General features: G+C 40.1%; 1 protein-coding gene across 1 annotated transcript in view; it reads left to right on the forward strand.

Moving 5' to 3' along the window:
- Positions 1–4,061: 4,061 nt before the first annotated feature.
- nherf1b (NHERF family PDZ scaffold protein 1b) overlaps positions 4,062–20,655 on the forward strand; it is a 38,005-nt gene continuing 21,411 nt past the window's right edge. The window contains exon 1 of the mRNA XM_084743822.1: positions 4,062–5,117. Coding sequence (XP_084599948.1) covers positions 4,521–5,117 — 597 coding nt within the window. The 5' untranslated portion in view covers positions 4,062–4,520. The remainder of the gene's footprint in view (positions 5,118–20,655) is intronic.

Raw genomic sequence — 20,655 nt, forward strand, 5'->3', positions numbered from 1 at the left:
TATCCAAAGAGGAAAAGTAACTTATTTCAACAAAACATTTTTAGTTGGTACAACTTTTTTAAAACTGAGTTGGACTCAAAACACAAAAGTCTACTGAAGTAAGTTGCCATGACGTGGCAACTTTGAGTTTTCTCAACTTCTTTGTTTTTACACTGATCATATGCCAACAAGTATCTGCGTGATTAGGTTTTGGGAGCATAAAATGTAATTTAGTGGGTAGTTCCTCTTTAAAGCAGGGCCCTGCTCAACCTTGTGTTTGTAATGAAACTGCTGTTACTTCAAATGCTGCTGTTTCACGGAGGTTCAGCAACATTTGCCAGCATGCAAAACGCTGAAAGTTGTGTGTCACAAAGCGAAGGTCGGCCCTGTTCTCAGAACTTTTTCATCTCACTGGAGTTTGCAGGCCTGACTCCTGATAAATGACAGTTTTATATGGACATCAATAGGACTGTTGATGTGGATATAGCATTTTGCCATGCAGCTCTTAGTTTGTTTCCATCCCAGTTTTACCAGGCTGTGAACTGAATCCCTCTTGGCCTTACAGTCGCCATCATGATTCTTTGATAATTCAGTGTGTTTGAGAAGTGGACTTCAGTCTCACAGTCAGATTGTAGCTAAAATGATCCTGTCTGTTCACGTGTACTGCTGTTAGATAGAATAAAGCCAATGTTTTGAGGGCGCTCGCCCACTGTGTGTCTGTCTGTACCTTCAATTCAGGGCCAGTGAAACTTGCATTACAGACTACTGCAGGCTACTGGAGGATCATCCCACTGTTGCAAACAGATTATTACCATTATTTTTATTTTCTTTATTTTTCTTTGGTTATAGGTTCCCTGGCATGCAATTTGCCTTTTACCATTCACACACAGAGATGCACACAGCACCCCCAAACATCATTGTGTCTCTTTTACTAATGGATGTTGTTGTCTAGACTGTATCAAAGCTGTATTTGTTCATGCACCGCATCGTGTAACTCGTTTCTTTGTACAATGTTCATTATGAATGTTTGCTTGTCAGACTTGCTCAGCGTCACATTTGTCCCTCCTCTGAGGCATCACGGTGATCACAAAGTGCCATGAAAAAGTGCTTTGTTATCATATTATATATATATATAAAAATATATTTTGTAATGTATGTGGTGTTGTTTTATTGAAGTCAGTCTTGTCTGTGTGTCTTGTGTGTGTGTTGAGCTTTTGGAGGAAAAGGGGTGGGAGTCACAGAAGAGTGACAGGGTGTGCTGAGGTTAATGAGCCACTGTGTGGCAGCAGCTACCCTGTGTATTCTCTGTTACACTAGAAAGAAACATGTCAAATCAATTAGAGACACGTGCTGTTACTGTGCTTCAGAGTTTATTTTATAGAGGTTCAACTGTTTTTGAAAGGATGCTCAACATCTGTATCAGGGTGTTTTACTTAATACTGTGGTTGCATTGAGGTTGTGTCCATGTGTTAGGTGAAGTTAGCGGACGTTACATACATGGAGCACATTGACACTTCACTGCAGTGGGCTGTGCACCTGAGTGCACCTGCTCTCCCACTCACATCTATGAGTCACACTGCAGACACATAAAAGAGCCTGTGCATTTTCCATCCTTTACTGTAAGAAAAATAAACATTATTTACACTACTTAACTTTTAACTAAAACAGCTGTATAGGGTTGGGACAAGGACATGAAAAAAGAAGGAAGGGATGTTACGTCAGTGTAGAACATTATAGTGTCAGTTCTATTGAAGCTTATGGGAGATGCAATGTCAGTAATGCTATTTAGAGACAAACAGCATTTCTTTTTTTCATTGTTTCAGAGGCATTCCTTCATCAATGTTCATACAACATAGATATGTTGAGTTTTAGTGTGCTTCTTCCATGTGCATAGCAGAGCACAGATTGTTCTATAGTGATGTAATGTCCACTCCTCCTTTTTTCATCTACTAGGGTTGGGTATCAAGAAATGATTCAAAATAAGAATCTGCTCCAAAATGATGATTTCTAGGGAATCATTCAGAAATTTTAATTTTGATTCTACTTATCAATTCTTACATAATTTTTTTCTGGCAGTAGTTTTAAATTAAACCACGTACTGCAAACGCCTCACGTATATCGACCTGACTATTTGTTTATGCCTCAAGACATGCAAGTTGGATGCATGCATGTCTTCCTGTCTCCTAATGCATTTGTCGTCTTAAATCCTGAGTCAGCATCAATCTCAGTTAAGCTATTCAGCCGTTGCTAAGTTGCTCGACTAGCAGGTGAATAGCACAAACTGTGTGAGTCTTGAAAAAAATCATCATTAAAAATCCAAATGATAATCAACCCTACAGCTGAATTCCCCTGAACATAGACTGCAGTTTATTGGTTCTAATGTTGAGGTAGCTTTAAATTTCCAGGTTGGAGAGCGTGTGTAAAGGTCTGAAAGGATTTTCAGCTGAAATGTCAAATCTTGCCCGAGGTTTGAGTTCAGCAGCTTCCTGCCAGGCTCTATTTTTACAGTCCTGTCTGTCATACCTATGAAAGGCCAGAGGAGCTCTGGGTCAACTGGCTCCAAAAAAAAATAAAAATAAAGACCTTAAAATTAAAAATTATTGATATCTAATTCAGGTTCTGCCTGATTAGAATTGAATATAATCTGAATACTGGTATATCAGAAGGCCATACAGTATGTAAGTCGTAAGTTTGTTATTAGAACTGATCTTATTGAAGTAAAAGTGTGTTAGATATTTCTGGTAGAACCTCAGGTATCCACTGAAACCCTGCTTATATCTGAGAGGAATTCTGTTTTATGGCAGTGATAATGATACAAACGAAATTACTTTAATTGTGCTAAGGTCACAACATGATTACAGTGGTCAGATTATACAGACATTAACAGATGGATGAATGGACACTTAATTCATCCCTGTAATTATCCTATATTATAATAGCCTTTGTTAGTCCCACCTTTGAGGCCATTTTTTAAATGTTAAATGGCAAAGTTGTGTTGTGAATGATGAATGAATAAAGGGAAAGTAATGAAACATTTTTGTCATATCACGACTGTTTTAATCAAATCAGCTTTATATTAATCAAATCACTTGATAATTTATCATTCATTTTTTTAATGTTGCATCCATTGGTACCCCTCTTATTCCACTCTTTCATTTGCTCCTTTTTTATCAGTTACTTTTTGTGTGCAGCATTGAATAGCAGCAAATATAGTGAATAAATACACCATGATGTGCTAGAAAAATGAGTGTCAAAAATGACAACAGTTAAGAATGGAAGAGTATTCACAATATTTTCACCATATTTTCAAATGTTGTTCTGCTGTGTTTCAGGTTGCATATTAAGTCATATAAAGTGGGCAAAGGTTTTGTTAAAGCTACTACAGGAAGTTTTTAACGGGTGATGAATGAGTCTTAATTTTATACTGATACCTTTATCAGCATAAGCAAACAAGACCCTCTTGGAATCAGAGGAAACTAGTCTGTGTTCACATTTTTCCAGGCAATGTTTCAGTGAGTAGCAAGTTAGCAGGAGGAGTTTTTTTTTTCTTTTACATAATTTTGACATTTGACTAAATCAGATGAAATGAGCCTGTTTATAGTTACAGTGAGTAGTTTGATAACTAAAGTAAGAAGAAAAGGACTGTTTTATTTTTTGACATTATATTTTGTGGTGATGGCAGAGAAAACAGGATTGCTTTTGTCCACAGGAGCCTCCAAAATATGAAAGTTCCTTGTAGTAGCTTTAATAATTATTTATATAATATGTTGCTCATAAAGGCAGGAGTGAGTGAAATGTGCACAAAATTAAAAGAATACGAAAGTTAAAACACAAACTGTGCGATTACATAAAATAAAGTGGGGAAATTGGGAATACAGGAATAAATAAAAATCATTTAGAAGATTTAAAAATGTCCAGAGGATTAATGTTTGTGATTCTGAAGCTGACTCTAAACACTATCTGGGCTTCACATCTTCATCGTGTATTTTCCTGGACAGCCTCGGTTTGTGTTTACTCCTCCATTCCCCTGCCTGCTTTGCATGAGGCAGCCAGCTGGGCTGTTCCGTGAACGCACCTCCCTCTTCCTGAGTGGCTTTTCCTACTTTTTGTCGCGCACTGAAAGACAGCGACTGACTGCTGCGTGAGTTCAATCAGCCTGAGAGAGTCTCGGTGTCCGGGGTCAGGACCCTCGCTGCTCGCACGGGAGGAGAGAGTCTGAAAGCGGGAGTCGCGGAGGATTTACGGCAGGTGTGAACATCAGAACAGACCAGGACCCGGCTGTGAAAGTGGACTGGAGAGTGGGACAAACACCAGCACCGTTTCCCACGGACTGATCTCCCCAAGAGGGCGGGGGTTGGGTGTTTATTTTATATTTAGTTTTTTTTTTTTTTTGAAGGGGTACCACTCATTCACTCACACACGCCTCCTCGGCAGCATCCCGAGCTGGTCTTCTGTTCATTTCCACCTTAAACCAGCAACAGGTTCAGCAGCAGCAGCAGCAGCAGCAGTGTGTGTGAAGGAGGGCGAGTGAAGCCTTAAACATGCCGAGCAAGAGCCAGTATCTGCGCCCCCGGCTGTGCACGCTGGAGAAGGGGGACAACGGCTACGGGTTCCACCTCCACGGGGAGAAAGGTAAGACGGGCCAGTTCATCCGCCTCGTGGAGCCCGACAGCCCCGCAGAGACCTCGGGGCTCCGCGCCGGAGACCGGCTGGTGTTCGTGAACGGGGAGGACGTGGAGAACGAGAGCCACCAGCAGGTCGTGTCCCGGATACGAGCCACCGTGGGCCGCCTGGAGCTCATAGTGGTGGACCCGGACACGGAGCAGCTGCTGAAGAAACACAACTTGAAGTGTCTGCAGGAGTATGTCACCGACGGGGTCCCGTTACCTTTCGACGAGGAGGAGGCAGAGGAGGAGGAGGAGGAGGTGGTGGAGGAGCAGGTGATGGAGGAGGATGGGGAGATAGACGGGAAGGAAAACGGGGATGAGCGGCACGCCAAGAAGGACGAGGTGGAGGAGGAGGAGGTGGAGCAGGAGGAGCAGCAGGAGGGGACACCCAGGGAGTCCACGCCGGTCCCGGAGAGTAACGGAGGAATCCACGGGCACGTCGAGAAGAAGCTGAGCATCGACTCTGACAAGGTGAGTCTGATAATGAAGGTAAAAACACATACGCAAGTTTCTGCACCATGTCACCTCTCATTCCTTATGGAAGAGCATTTATCACAGCAAATTCATATATATATCCCCATGGCAAGTCATTATATGAGATAAAAGTCATAATTCTGAGATTTAACATCAAAATTATGAGTTAAAAAGTCTAAAGTATGAGATAAAGACACACTTATGAGATATAAGGTCAAAATGATAAGTTACAATGTTAAAATTATGAGATGAAGTTAGAGTTATGAGATAAAAAGTCACAATTATGAGATAATAGGTGGAAAGTATGAGATAAAGTTATAATTATGAGATAAAAAGTCACAACTATGAGATAATAGGTGGAAAGTATGAGATAAAGTTATAATTATGAGTTAAAAAGTCAAAAGTATGAGATATAAATTCAAAATTATGAGTTAAAATGTCAGATGAAGTTAATATTGAGATTAAAAAATTATAACAATGAGATAAAAAGACAAAATTATGAGATAAAGTCATAGTTATGGTATAAAAAGTCAAAATTATGTCATTTTTATGAGATAAAAAGTTTAAATTCTGACTTAAATATATATAATTATCAGAGAAGTCAATTTTTTAGATTAAAAAGTCATAACTATGAGATACAAGTAAAAATTATGAGCTAAAAAGTCATGTCTATGTGACTAACAGTAGCAATTATTATATTAATAGACATAAGTAAGTCAGATTTATGAGATAAGAAGTCGTAGCTTAATTGTGATATTAAAAGTCAAATTTATGGGGAAAAAATGTGCTATATGTTATTCTGACTTTTTAATCTCAGAATTTTGACTTTATCTTATAATTTTGACTTTTAATGAATATTTATGACTTACAATGAGGATAATTTCTTTTTTTATTGTCAGAAATGGGTTTCCATACACTTTCACACCTCCAGCTTTACTTTACTAACTTACTTTGCATCATAATAAATAGTCCACAATAGGATTTCTGTTGTGATATTAAAAAACAAAGACAAATGACAACTCGAAACATTTCTTTCATTAAATATGTCTGTATCATTTTTTGTTCATATAAAGTCAATTTTTCTTTTCAACATAAAATAAAAGTTGCCATGATGTCAGAATGTGCAGAAACTTGGCATGAACTGTACTTGGCAATAGATGTTTGAATTATGTAAAACTGCAAAACAAAAACGATGCAGCAGTCAATAGCAGGCCTTTTACAAAATAAAAATAATAAAATAAAACAATTAACCACGTAATATTACAGTAGATATTGTCACAGTCTGGTCCTTGAGTGCTGAGACATTTTTTTATCGGGATATGGCAACATTCGATATATTGTTACATCTGTAATTACTGACAGAGGATTTCCCTGCAAAGAATAGGTGCTCTGTGCCTATAACATGATAACATGGGCAGCTGCTCCCACGTGCTCCTGGCTGCAGAGCTGCCAGGCTGTGGGCAGCTGGCTGCACATTTGCTGTGGGTGAGAGAACAAACAACCTGGTTCAGCTTTGGGATCAAGAGAACAGGGACTAAACTAAACCGTGGCCTCCTGTCCGTCTGTCTGTCCAGGGTTTCTGGTCCACCTTGAAGGTCAGTCCACCCTGAGCGAGCGTGGGCTGACGTTGTTTCTAACCTTTGAGCTATTCTCCTTCATCAGCAAGCAAGACGTGTGGCTTATGTCTTGAGGAGCTGTAGCCTTTATTCACTAACAAATAGCCTAAACTGTACACACACTGCTACATAAACATTCACACATGCTCTGTCTTGCCTCTGTTGACTGCACAGCTTGATATCACACAAAGCCTACATGTACGTGCCATTTCATTGGTTAAAAACATTGTCTCTTTCTGTTTTGGCGACTGGTGAACCAGTAGTGCGTGTGCTACCAAAATGTGGAGAAAAAAAAAAAAAATAAATACCTATTTTGTATTCATAGGTGTCGAACAGATATCAAGTATCTGTTGTTATAATGAAGTGAAATTCAGTGAAGAGCACATTATGACTTGTTTAGGATTCGAAACCCAAAGTTTAGGACTTGGGATTTATCAGTCTTGACTTGGGTGCAATGACTTGAGACTTCCTCCTCACTTGCAAAACAATAACTTGGTCACATCTCTGCTGTTAACCTCTGAAAGTGTTGCTCAGCTCTCTCCTCTCAAATAACGGACTGTGTCTCACAGAGCCTCACAGTGCAGCTCTGTCTTCTGTCATTACAGAGTTCTGCATGAAGCATTAAGTCAGCAGCAATGACAGGCTGCAGCTCCACACCAAAGCCAGCACGAGGAAAACACTTTGAGAAGACATGGTGTTATGCCTTTGCATAGTAAGAAAGAAACAGCCATAACAAATATGTCACAATCCTAAAGCCCCCACAATAAACAACAGGAAATAGTTGGCATCTTTATTTTTTTTAATCTCCACGACATGAATCCCACTACATGATTTTTTTCAACCTTTGATCTTTTGTCTGTAAAACATTATGGGTGCATTTCTCGCTCCGCAGTGGCCACTTGTTGCTGTGTCTGCCGTTATTTTTCCCTGCCACGCTGTCTGTCTGTGTGTGCTTGTGTGTGTGTGTGTGTGTGTGTGTGCGTCTGTGAACTCAAGACCAGGGTTCATTAAAAAGCACTTGAAGAGAAGAGGGTCCCTCCAGTCTGGAACATCTGTGCCTCTCGCTGCATCATGGATGTTTACCCCTGCAGCTGTTTCTGTCCAGCTCTGCTCCTCGGTACATTACTGTAGGTGGGATCTCTCTGTAGGTGGGAAGAAGGGCCATAGTATGCAGATCCAGCAGCCATCATGAACAGAGACGCAGAGAAGACCCTGCTGTGGTCATTCTGTCTTATCTAATAGCGTGTAAACACATCATCTAATGCATCAAATTTTCCGCCCATGTGACTGGCAGATGGTCCCCATTCTGGCATCTGTATGATCTGATGGAGACAAAATTGAATAATCATGAAATTGTTGTCCGATAAGCTAAGCCCCGCCTTCGAACAGCAACTGTCCAATCATAGATTAGCAACCATAACCAGGCACTGCAGACCTGTCAAGCTTTGCATTTCTGTCTGTGTTAAAGCTGTGCGCATGTGGCTCTAAGATAAACAATACTCTGTGTCTCATGAGTTGGATGGTGGTGTCTTTTTTGTAGTCTTTCATAAACGTAAAACACAAGAGCAAACTTTGTCTTGTTCTAAGCTGAAACGTTAGCATGTCCGGCTAACTACCTTACTTGCTGCAGTATAGTTACCTCCTGCAGAACTAGTGTTAGATAGCACTGCATTGATTAAATTCATGGCTTATTCCCAAGGAATGCATTTGGATGAGGATGTGGACTTGCAGAACTGAAGTGGACACATCTCTCTCTGGCTCGCACTCTTAGTTCTAAGTAGGGTTAGCTTTTAGCCCTTATTTCAGCTTTGTTCCTGAGACATTTGCAGTCTGGCTGGGTGACCGTCTCGAGGTCTGCTGCACTTAATCTAATTCACGTGTTTCCCTTTCCCACATTAATGAGTGCTTTTATGTCGTCTGCCATATACATATATGTGTCATATTTCCCCGTCACAAGCAGTGTTTGCTGGGTTGTTATCGCTTTAGCCTCAGTCTTTTATATCATGTATGCAGTTGTTCGGTTTTAGAGCCTTTTACAAGGTTGTTGTTGTCTGTTGGAAACATGAACTTATGACTTATGAAATCTGCTGGCGAGAAACAACATATTCACAGTCATCAGGTAGAAATGAGAAGCTGCTTTTGTTAACTTCTCATACAAATGAGATAACATATTAATTACCAAGCTTTAAGAGAGGTGGTAGTTTGATTTTGTTACCTTTGGACAGAACCAAGCTAGTTGGTTCCCCCTGCTCTCTCTGTTTTCACAGTAGCCCAGAAGAGACACATTAAACACTCACTGCTGGTCCACATACTCGTCCCTCAAATTATTAATTAATTATTGAATCAGCTGCAAGTTAATTTTTGACAAGCTCCAGTTGAAATGCACAAATATTTTCTTTGTCTGCTTGGTCACTGCATCCAAATTAAAGGAGCAATATGTAGCCAATATGCCTTCAAAAATGACTACTGCGGTCCGAATAGTGAGTTGGAGCCATATACAGTTTATGACATAGGTTGATTCCTCATTTAATATACCGTCTATGGTTGAAGTGAGTTGTTTACCCCCGTCCCATCCTCCCCAGATGTAAAGGAGCTCAGGCATGTCGCAGGAGCACAAGACAAGCACAACAATAACAAGCGATGATGAGTCCTCTGCTGTAAGTTCATTAGCTGTCAGTTGTCTGTCAATGTAAAGCTAAGCCCGTTATCCTGAAAACAAAAGCCCACTGCTCTGAAAAAACACACTCTGTGGTTTGAGTTCAGTGACTGCCTGTCTTACTGCCTGCCAGACTCCATTAACATATTGCTCAATTTAACGGTTATAAACATCTGCACCTTTTAAAAAGACTATTAGAGATTTCTTAGGACTCCAAAACAGACACTTATTCATTTATCAACCATTCAGCATTAATTTGAACTCCCTCTCCTTATATGAATGCAGCTGTCCGAAGGAGAACACAACTGAGATGTCACAACATCATTACTGAATCTGTGCTGAGCTCTTCACTGCTTACTTAGTGTTTTCTTCATACGTCAACAGTGTAAATATGTAACATATTCAGAGCATGCAGGGCCGTTTGAAGTTACGTTTCAGGTATTTCAAAGTGATTTTTTGTCCCTTTCAAGGCCTACACTTGTGCACAGCAGTTGAGCACCGCTGGGTTATGTTGTTTGTCCTCGGAATATACAGCAATTGTTCCCATGTTTACTCTCAATGCTCTCCACAGATGGCCTAATGGAGCTGTGGCAGTACAATCCACACTGGCACGCAACCCAGAGGGAAGTGGCGTCAAAAACAAACAATACCACTCCTAACAAACTTGTTTTCACCACTTGGGTTTTTTAATTTCAGCAGCCTCCCAGATTTTGACATAGAGAGAAAAAAATCCAACACAAATCATGTTAGTCATTGAGCACAGTTGGGATTTTCTTTTTCATACAAAAGCACAATGTGTACAAAACCACGATTTCACAGGCTGATGAAGTTACTCAGGGACAGAAGACACAGCAGAGTGTGTGAGTGTGTAAATTGGACTCGAGGGACACAGTTTAGAGTCTGCTGTGCCTCTACGTTACAGTCAGAGGCACCTCAGGGTGTGTTTTTCACATTGACTCTTTCTGGAATTTTCTCCCTACATCCTGTCCGGCATTCCTGTGCCCGGCCAATGACACACACACACACACACACAAACCTCACACAGCACAGACACACTCCATGTACAGCCTTGGAAGACACATGCAGCGTCGGTTCAACAGTCACACTGACGTCCACACTCCGCCTGTCTGGCCTTCTCTTTGAGGCAACACAAAAGAGGGTTCGAGAGAGCGACGCCTTCTCCGGAAACCGAGGAGCCTCGCTCAAAGTTGCCATGGTTACGCTGATGTCGTGTGTGTGTGTGCGCGCGCGAATGCAGTGCTTGTGTGAGGACGGAGGTAGGCGAAAGTGAGACAGCGCAGGGGAGGTGTGAAGAAAATGGAACGAGCAGTGATGAAGGTCAAAACATGGAGCGCGGCCCGGGAAGAAAATATGTGTCGCTGTCGTCATCGTAGAACAAAACACACACACACACAAAAACACATCATCGGTTCCAAAGGTCGTTGTTTTGTGTACCAGGCAATAAAATTTTTATTCTGCCTTTGTTGAGTGCAGCGAAGTAGCAACAAATGCTCTCTGGCTCAGCTCATATCACAAATCTACATCCATCAGCTCGTCCAGAGGGAAAACTTATGGACAGAAGTTTATATTTGTGGACATGCTGACATGTGGCATCCATCTTTACTACCTTATGAAAGGTCTTATTTAAATGTCTGTGTGTAGGGGATTTATATATTTTGTATAATATTCATAAGTATGTGTTCATTAGTGTATAATCAACTGAAAATAATTTGTTTTTATTACCTTAGAATGAGCTATATATATCTACAGAGGGTGTTGGTTCTTATGTTGCACCACCATGGTTTTGTCATACTTATCAACATTTGGATTTGAAGATAAGGGAAATTTTTCGGTACCCCGCCCCAGCCTTCTGACTTTCAAAACTTTTTTTTTGTTTTAAAAAGACTATGTAGGCCTGATTAGCCCATTATTATTTCATATTTTCAATTTCTTACAGAATTTATGTTATTTGTATTAGTCTACATCAGTGTGAACAGACATAAATCCATAATAGTACCAAGGAGGCAGTTCACTGAATACTGGATCGGTAACTAGTATCAGTATTTGAATCAGTATTGGGGCGAAAGAAAGAATCCAATATAAATCATCAAATCTTATCTTAAGACACTAAAAAGACAGTTATTAATAATATTAGATATCTTGACTGACTGTTACTTTTTTTGTACTCTTGCCCACATCAGATTCAGCAAACGCTCCTAGCTTATAACTGTGTGAATGACCTATGTAAACATGATGAATGCCGCCTGTGTGTATGGATGACAGAATACAAGACGTATTAGTTGATGTTGCACTGTCAGGCATTGCAACAGAGGACGTTCCCCTGGACAGTGACTTGCTTAAATCTGCATGTGAAGATACGGCCAAGAGGCCTGACAGTAATAGCCAGTTTAAATTAATGATGGCATGTTATTGTGTATATTATAATTTGAAATGGAGAGTCCAACAGGAAAATGTCAACATAATTATGATGTGTAGTTTATACAGGATTTTAAACTCAAATTGCTTCATTTTCATGAAATATACAATCCATTAGTGAAAAACTTTTAGGTTTAGATAACAACTGCAAATAACTCCTACGACAGGTCCGTTCCTATGAGAATTTCTTTCATGAGGCTCGTTGTTTTTTCCCCCGTCACTTACATTAAAAGCATGTTTAGGAAGGAATCTTTTCATGGCCAGTATGAACAGAAGGAACCTGCCCATCACAAGAGTCCAAAGCTACAAAATTCTTATAAAAGCCTGACAGAGAAAATTGATTTGCTGATATTATGGGCCTATCACTCTAATATCGGGCTACATTGGTATCAGCATATATGCTGTACAATATGTGCCTATATGAAATATATTTTTTTAACAGATCATAATGCAGAATGTTTTTATTTATTAGCTTTATAGGCAGCATTCTGCATATATTTGTTCCATTTTCTTAATTAAGTTTTCATATATAGATATATTTTGCAATGTATGTGTTTTTTATTCATATTTATGTATAATTATTCAAAACACTGGTGAAAGTTTACTTTGTCAGTACCCTGATATCATTTTGGTTTATTGTTCAACTGTTAAATCTCTAAAATGTCAGAGAATGGTGAAAAATGTTGTTCATTGTTTCTCAAAGCACACAATGACGTCCTCAAATGTCTTTTTCTGCCCATAGCCCAAAGATATTCAGTTTACTGTCACAGAGGAGTAAAGAAACCAGAAAATATTCACATATAAGAATCTGACATCAGAGAATTTTGACTTTTTTCATCAATTATCAAAATAGTTGTTGATCAATTTCATAATCAATTAGTTGATAAATCATTGCAGCTCTACACATCTTTGCCACAAGTTGTAACCACTTTTAAGGGATCGTTGCACAAAATGTATATATTCTGTGTTCTGTATAAAGAATATCAGCCAGTATATATAGTATATTGGTATCAGCTTCAGAATTCAGTATCAGTCAGGCCCTTTTTCTTATTTTGTCCAACAATCATGGAAAAACCCAGAGATATACGATTAACAATATAAAACAGAGAAAAGCTAAAAGTCAACATATCTGAAAAGCTGAAAAGTATTTTTGAAGTATTTGATCCTAGTATTTCTGTACTAGTGAAAAACAAAGGATCCAACTAGATTTGTTCATCATTATTTTAGAATTACGAATTAGCAAACTCTATAAAATAAGTGAATATTTCATACAGAAATATTTTGCCGTGACGGCCACGATGTAAATGTATTTTTGTCATCACACTTCTCTGACAGTTTGTTCAGTGATTCATTCAGACTGAAGAGAGCGACAGAGTGAGTGTGATGGTGAGAAGTGTTTTTTTGGGAGTCTTCCTGAATGAGTGCCTGCTGCTGACAAAAATACTAATTACAGGAGAAGAGGAGCGCTCGCGTCAGATGGATTCGACCGCGGATAGATGCGATCTGGTACTTTGGCAAGTGTTTGTAAGAGTGTGCATGTGTGTGCAATCTCCCTGGAGGTGTGTATATAATTCTCCACTTTCTATATTTCTAGGTTTCTTTACCCAGAAATGAGACAAGCGGGCGATTCGTGCCTGTCGGTTGTCACTCCTCTCCTCTAATCTGCGCCTCTAATCTGTGCATTCACATAAAACCTGCTTATTAAAGAGCTTGAAGCCTTCCACTGCGTTCACCACACATGCTTGGCGTTTAAAGCCCGGTCCTTTAACTGCACGGGGCGACGTGTTTTCCCTAAACAAATCATCCTCTAGCTGCTGCGTGGGAGGATTCGGTCTATATTTGTGTACACTGCAGTGTATGGCCTTCAGTGCAGGGCTTAACAATGGGCTTTTTAATTGGCTTTTATGTGCTGTTCTTAGTACACTTAAAAAAGCCAATTGATGTGTGTCCGTGTGCGTCTCATGAAGCACACCCTGAAGTTAATCATGTGTTTTCACACTTATGACACGGTGGCAGAAATTTATTGACCATTTAAAGGAATTATTCAGCTGAGGGTTTCAGGATTTGACCCTGGTTACATCACATCCATGTGACATTCCTGTCTGTGTGCCGTCATCTCTTCTTCAGCAGGAGAGAAGTAGTTTTATCGTAAAGGGACAGTTTGGATTCTTTGAAGTGGGGTTGTGTGAGATAGTTATCAATATTCAGTGTATCATCTACAGAAGATGGGGGTCGACATGCTCCCAGTTTAGAGATGCAGAGTAGTACCAGCTCGGAAGCTAAGCAATGCATCTAAAAAATCAATATCAGTTTACACTGTACACTATGTGTAGAATATTTTCACTGTATTACCGTGCTGTCAGACAGAGATACTGCAGTCAAATCTCATTATATATAGTATCACTCTCTCCAAAAGCAACCAGACTCCTTGGGCAAAAACACCAATTTTACCTCACAGAACACTGACCTGTTAGATTTGTTTGCGTTATTGTTTGACTTCTGTTTTTTTTTTTGTTGTTGTTTTTTTTTTTTGTTTGTTTTAAAGGGTTAGTTCAGATTCACCAAAGTCACAGCATCTCTGATGGCGGTGTGTTAGTGGCATCATGGGTAACTGGCACATCTGTGAAGGCACCATTAATGCTAAAAGGCACATACAGGTTTTGGAGCAGTATATACTGCCATCCAGACATCAGTTAGCTGTGTTAGAACAGCGTGGCTTCGTAGTAAAAGAGTTCAGATAGTAGACTGATCCTCTTGTCTTTGTAGTGTATTCAATTGAATATAGGTCAAAATGAATTTGTAAATCATTGCATTCTGTTTTTATTTACATTTTACACAGCATCCTAACTCTCTCCACAGCAGTACATTGCTTCCTATGCTGGTGCTCCTGCTGCTTCTCCAAACTGGGAGGGTGCTGACGTCATCTACTGTAGTAATACACTGATTATGGATAAGTACCTCATATAACCCCGCTTCAGATATACAAGCTTTCCCCAGAGTCCACATTCTCTGACATCTGATGTAATGCCTTCAGGAACAGCTCGTGGATACAATTTTCTGTTAATAGAGTAAACGTCAGCTTTCTATGACTATTTGTCGTGAAGCAGCGGCAGAAATAGCCGCACCTAAAGAAACTATTTGAGCCAGGATGGTCAGGGGTGTGTTTCTGGCTGCCTGCTGCTGTCTATGGGAGAACTGGTCTGCACACAGACCCCAGGACATTCGCGCTGGTTTCCTGTCTTTCCTGTCATTGTTGTCGGTGGAAGATTTCCCCACCCCGTCGTCTTGATCCTCGTCTTCTTTCTCACCCCCCCCGGCGTCCCAGCAGCTTTTAGCAGGATAGTAAACTTCAGCTCAGAAGTTGGAGAAACTAGCTTACCTCATCACTTTGTCTGAACAAAAGTAGAAGCTAAATGCCTGCAATGAAAACAGGACATAAAACATAGTAAAATTGTACAGACCCTGGTTGAATAGCCCGTCGTTCCAGCAGCAGACACTGAATCATGGCTCAAAGTAAACAGTATCTCCATTTCATTATCACTGAAGCCATTCTGACAAAGCCAGGTATTGTTCAGGCTCTGTTTGGGTAATGGAGTGTGTGTTTGACAGGATCAGATGTACTCCATGATTCATCCTGACTGGCCGCACGCTTGCATGCACTGTATTCATATTTGTTTTGTGTGGGTGTTTTCATATTAATGTGTGTGTGTGTGTGTGTGTGTGTGTGTGTGTGTGTGTGTGTGTGTGTGTGTGTGTGTGTGTGTGCGTGAGAGAAAGTTTAAGAGTCACCCTTCCCTCTCCTGCTCTTTGTTAATTGTCAGGCTGTGTGTCCTAGGGGAAATGGTCTTTATGATAAGACGTGGTTTCATTGTGTTTCTGCTCCAAGATTTGTGCGTTCGAAAGAGTAACGTGTTTCTAAAAACGTGCAGCCTCAAGTGTGTTATGTAACATGTATGAGCTGTGTGTTTATAAGGATTATAAATACTGCGAGTAGAGAGTTTGCTTTACAGAGAAGCTTATCCCTTTAACATTAAATACATCCCAAAACACTGAGTGTGTTAGGTCAGTGCTGCAAATAGGGTTACCAATTTTGACTGTTTTCCAAAACTGATAGGCTATCAATTAATTAATCATTTATAATCAATAAGACACAAAATGCATATTTTTTCTCATTTTCATTTTTTATTGTTTTTTCTCATTTAAGTTTTCTTATTCAACAAATGGTCTTCACCAGACGAAACAATGTCAAATAAGGTGCAATTACTGCTATTTCTAGACTATCGATTGATTATTGATTATTACATTTTTAATCAGTTAAATACTTCTTATAATAGCAATTAATTGATCAGTGATTAATTAACATCCCTATTTGAAAATCAGTTATCAAGAATATTAATACAGTGGCAATATTGGGATTTAAGGCTCAAGTAATCAGTTATCAAAATAGTTGGTTGATTATCAGCTATTTGAGTAATTCTTGCGCTTTATTTATTAATAAATGCTAAATAAAACCAAAAATATACTCAATAATTGTGTGTGACAGAACTATTCTGAGGCCAGAGGTGAAGAGGTCGAGAAGTTTATACCAAAATAATAGTGCATTATCATGGTGTTCTTAAAAAGTGTCTAAAATGTTCAAAAAGCACAGATACACACACTCAAATCATGTCAAAAAGTTTTATTTTGAAAGCCTTTCAACAATTTGAAGTGGCATCATGTACTTTGTGATGTCAGGGTTTTCATTAATGCAAAGAAACCCTGACAGCTGCCGCTGTGCCTCAGGGAATCTGTTGCTAACTTCAGTTGATGCTGGACAGTATAAACCAAGACTTTTTCAAAGTGCGGTAATCAAACACATTTTAATGATAAATAAAATATGAAACAGTAATACCAATTGTCAGGAATTTCACCGTTGATTATCGTCAATCCAGTAACTGTTTCATCCCAAAAAGCCATTAAGATAAAATTGAATTTGAATTTGAATCTGATCCAGATACACCCATGTGTCTTACAAGCCACATGCAGCGGCCAGAATCTCTCTATGTTCAGTTTGTGTTTTTATAACCGCCACCAGATGCGAGCAGACACACACTCCTCCAGTGGCTTTCAGTGGAGAAGCTGTTCTCATGTGTATTATGGGCGGGAATCTACCAGTAACTCATATAACACAATACTATCAACAACATGTTACCCAAGATAACCACCAGTATATCACCAGTGTTTTGTAGTCTTGACAGTCACACACAATTCATTAGAATATCTGTTAAAGAAAGAGGCGAGGGAAACATTAACAACCATGGAAACAGACTTGGTATCATTAGAGAAACAGTGTGTATCAAAGAGAGAGTATTTGCCTTTTTGTGATTTTTCTGGGGGCAGTTTTGGCCTTTTTGGAGTGATGACATCAAATAAGGGAGTGAAAGGAGTGGGGAGGACATTCAACAAAGGTCTGCCACTGAATTGTTGCAGTTTCATGGTCAAACCCTTATAGGCACGTCCGTAGGACACAGGAGGTCATGTCCTTGGTTTTTGGTGGACGCACTAAGAAACTGAACAAAAAAAAAAGAGTCATTTCAGAGTTAGCCATATTTGTAACTTATCACACGTTTGATTCTAATCCAATTAAGTCATTATAGTTGTAGTATAGTAGTTAAAATCCTGCTCAGGACAACCCAGTGCTTTTTTAAGGCTAACCCAGCATGTATTGTTTGAATTTAAGATGCAACCATTATGTCTTTAGCAATGGAAGGATACTACAACATCACCAGAGAGTGTTGTATATTGCTCTATTGATTAAGACTAGAACAAATAATCAATGTTCATCTTTGCAAATCGTAGCTCTCATTCGCTCAAACTTCTCAGTGACGTCAGTCCAAACAACAGGACCACTGTCCCGTCGCCACGGCCGAGACCACAGTGGCCCAGGTCAGGAGTTGAACCTGAACCCTGTTATTTGTATGTGTGAGTGGGTGGGTGGTAGGGTTGCTGGTGATTGGGTCCCATGGGATGCTGGACGGAGACTCTACAATGCCACATTCCATTTCCCTCTCCATTCTGCCGAAGGTTCACCACCCCGGCTGGACAATGAGCCGGAGGGCCGCGCCCTGCCAGGGGTGGGAGCGCGAGGAAATGACTCGCTGTTCGCCCTGAAATAGACTCACCCCCCGCCAGCCACCTCCCTTCCCACCGTACAAGACAGAGACGCCATACATCGCAGAAGCAAGACAGAGCAAGTTAATGTACATTGTTGGTGTTATTTATGTACAACAAATGGACCCAGCTATGGAAGTGTTGAACAAATAGATCCTGAAATGTTTCAGAAATTGTTTGAAGTTTAAAGTTTGTAATATTGTTCACTTTCCTCGATCCAGTTTGTCTGGTGATGGTATTTTGGCCATTGTTAGTACATTGGTCTATAGATGGCAATGTCAGTGTTTCACGTCGGTCTGAAATATCTCAACAACTATCAGATGAATTTAGATGAACTTTTACACAGATATTCATTGTCATCAGAGGATGTATACACCATGGATACGGTTCTAGACTAGCCACAGATATGCTTGCTTTTTAACCACACATTAACATACATGCACGTATAGCGTTAATATAGGATGTGCACTGTAACACCAAATGGATGCAGAATACACAAGACAGCCATGATGTACATCCAAGTATGTAGTTAAAAGCAAGTATATCTTTTATTGAATGTATGCTTAACACATGTCAACATGCTAACACGTTGAGGTAAGATGGTGAGCATGATAAACATAACTGTAAATATACCTGTGTAGCATCAGTATGCTGACGTGAGCATTTAGCTCAAAGCACTGCTGTTTCAAAGTACACCCTCACAGAGCCTCTAGCATGGCTGTAGAATCATAATCTTGTTCTTATTTTTGTGGATAACACAAATAATAAATATACATACAGTAGATGAGCAGACAATGTGTTGAGATATTTTTGTCCAGCTACAAAGAGAGGTGAGTCTTCAGCAGCTTGTCATTTTATTCTTCACATGCACTGGGGAAGAGACTAGATTTATATATTTCCACTAACAGTAGCCTGAATAATGAAACACAGCCATAAGGCATGTTTTGAGTGAAGGGCATGACTTTTTCTTGAGTAATAACTTTCAGTGTCTTGCTCTCTTGGTAACGCCTTCGGCTTCATTGTTGCCTGCCACCCACATGCTTCACTAACAGCTGGATACAACAAGTGGCTGAGAATCATTTATGTCTATCTAATGAACTACTGGTGCTAATGTTTACTCAGATGCCACAGGGGTTAATGTAGTGTTGAGTGCGACCACATCATGTTGTGACTTCCGCTTGAATTTGACAATGAGGTCTTGCAGGTTTTTCTGTATTGCCTTCCCCTCTTTTCTCTAAGTGGATTTTCTCTCATCAAACACTGCAATGTGTCGTGTGTTCGATGAGAAACTTGCGTTAGAGGTCTCTGAGCTGATGCTGTGTTCAGGACTGAAAGGGTGGAGGGGTCATGGACAGGAAGACTGGTTGAGAAGATAAAACTTGTTGACTCCTTGGTTTGTGGTGGGCTGAATGCAATCTTGATTCTTAAAAAAGTAGACCGCAGAGTGGACAAACTAAAGGACGGACACTTCAGAAGATCCTTGAGAAAAGACAGAACCTGCCAGTTCACTTTTTAAAGATCTTAAAGCGATGGCGAGGCTCCTCTGGTAATCAGACCACTCTGTTTGGTCTTATCAGTGCCTGTACCCCTGCTGTGATGACTGACATTACTTTTCTATTTTCAGTCCTTCCCCCTAAAGAGTCTATTGTAATGGGAACCCTCAGCAGAACCTTTCTTTGGTGTCTTTTGTGGAGCCAGTTTGTCCCATCCTCAAATGCAAGAGGGGGGACAGTAGGGTGCTTTGTTCCCCCCCTCTGCCAGCCTCGCAGCTGGTTCAGTGGTCCAGCTTGAAATCCAACACCCCCATCCTGCCTGAGAGAGTGGTGCGCTCCGTACACTCAAGAGCACAAAACTTGTCCTGTGCTGGTTAAAAAGGAACCAGGTTTACATCAAACATTTATTAAGTCTGGCCTTGAGGCGGTTAATCTCCGTCAAAAACTACACATGACAATCACAAGGAGCAGGAGGCCAACTGTTTGTCATGTCACTGAGTAACCATGGTGCCTGGCAGTGTGTCACTTCAGCAGTTATTCTTTATGCTGATCAAAGAGGCCGAACTCATGGGAGAGCTGCCCCTCTCTTAGTAGAGCGGCGGGAGGGGGGTGGAGGGGGGAGTGGTGAAGTAAGTAGCAGAAGGAGAAAGAGCGATACGGGAAGTTGAAAGACAGACTGTGTGCCCCGTGTGCGGCGGCTGTGGGTTCGGGTCCCAACTGTGGCCCTTTGCTGCATGTTGTTCCCCTGCTCTCTCTCCCTTTCTTGTCCTCCTTTCTGCTGTCCTATCAATAAAAGGTATAAAAGCCCCAAAATATATATGACATGTTCTTGAGAACAGGGACAAAACATTATTTGTGTGGACCCTAACCCTAACCTCCTAGTGCTTACATTTTTTATTAAATGTATTATTCTTACAGCTTTTTTCCTTTACATTTTTTTTCATTTCACAGCATAATTGTAGTGAGTAGTCATTATATTTTGAAAAGTTGCTCAGAGTTCTCTGCTGATCAAAATACATATTTTTAAACCATGGATGTTATTTAGCTTTGTTTTAGAAAGTCTACTGAGTTGACATATCATGGTTCAGTCACATCTGATAACAATATTCATTCATGAATTTGACCCCAAAAAAAAAAAGTTTTTGTACAAATCTGACAAAGGTGACACATATTTTGGACACAGC

The sequence above is a fragment of the Lutjanus erythropterus genome, chromosome 19, assembly GCF_056507025.1.
Source record: "Lutjanus erythropterus isolate fLutEry1 chromosome 19, fLutEry1.hap2, whole genome shotgun sequence".
In the NCBI taxonomy this organism is placed as follows: domain Eukaryota; kingdom Metazoa; phylum Chordata; class Actinopteri; order Lutjaniformes; family Lutjanidae; genus Lutjanus; species Lutjanus erythropterus.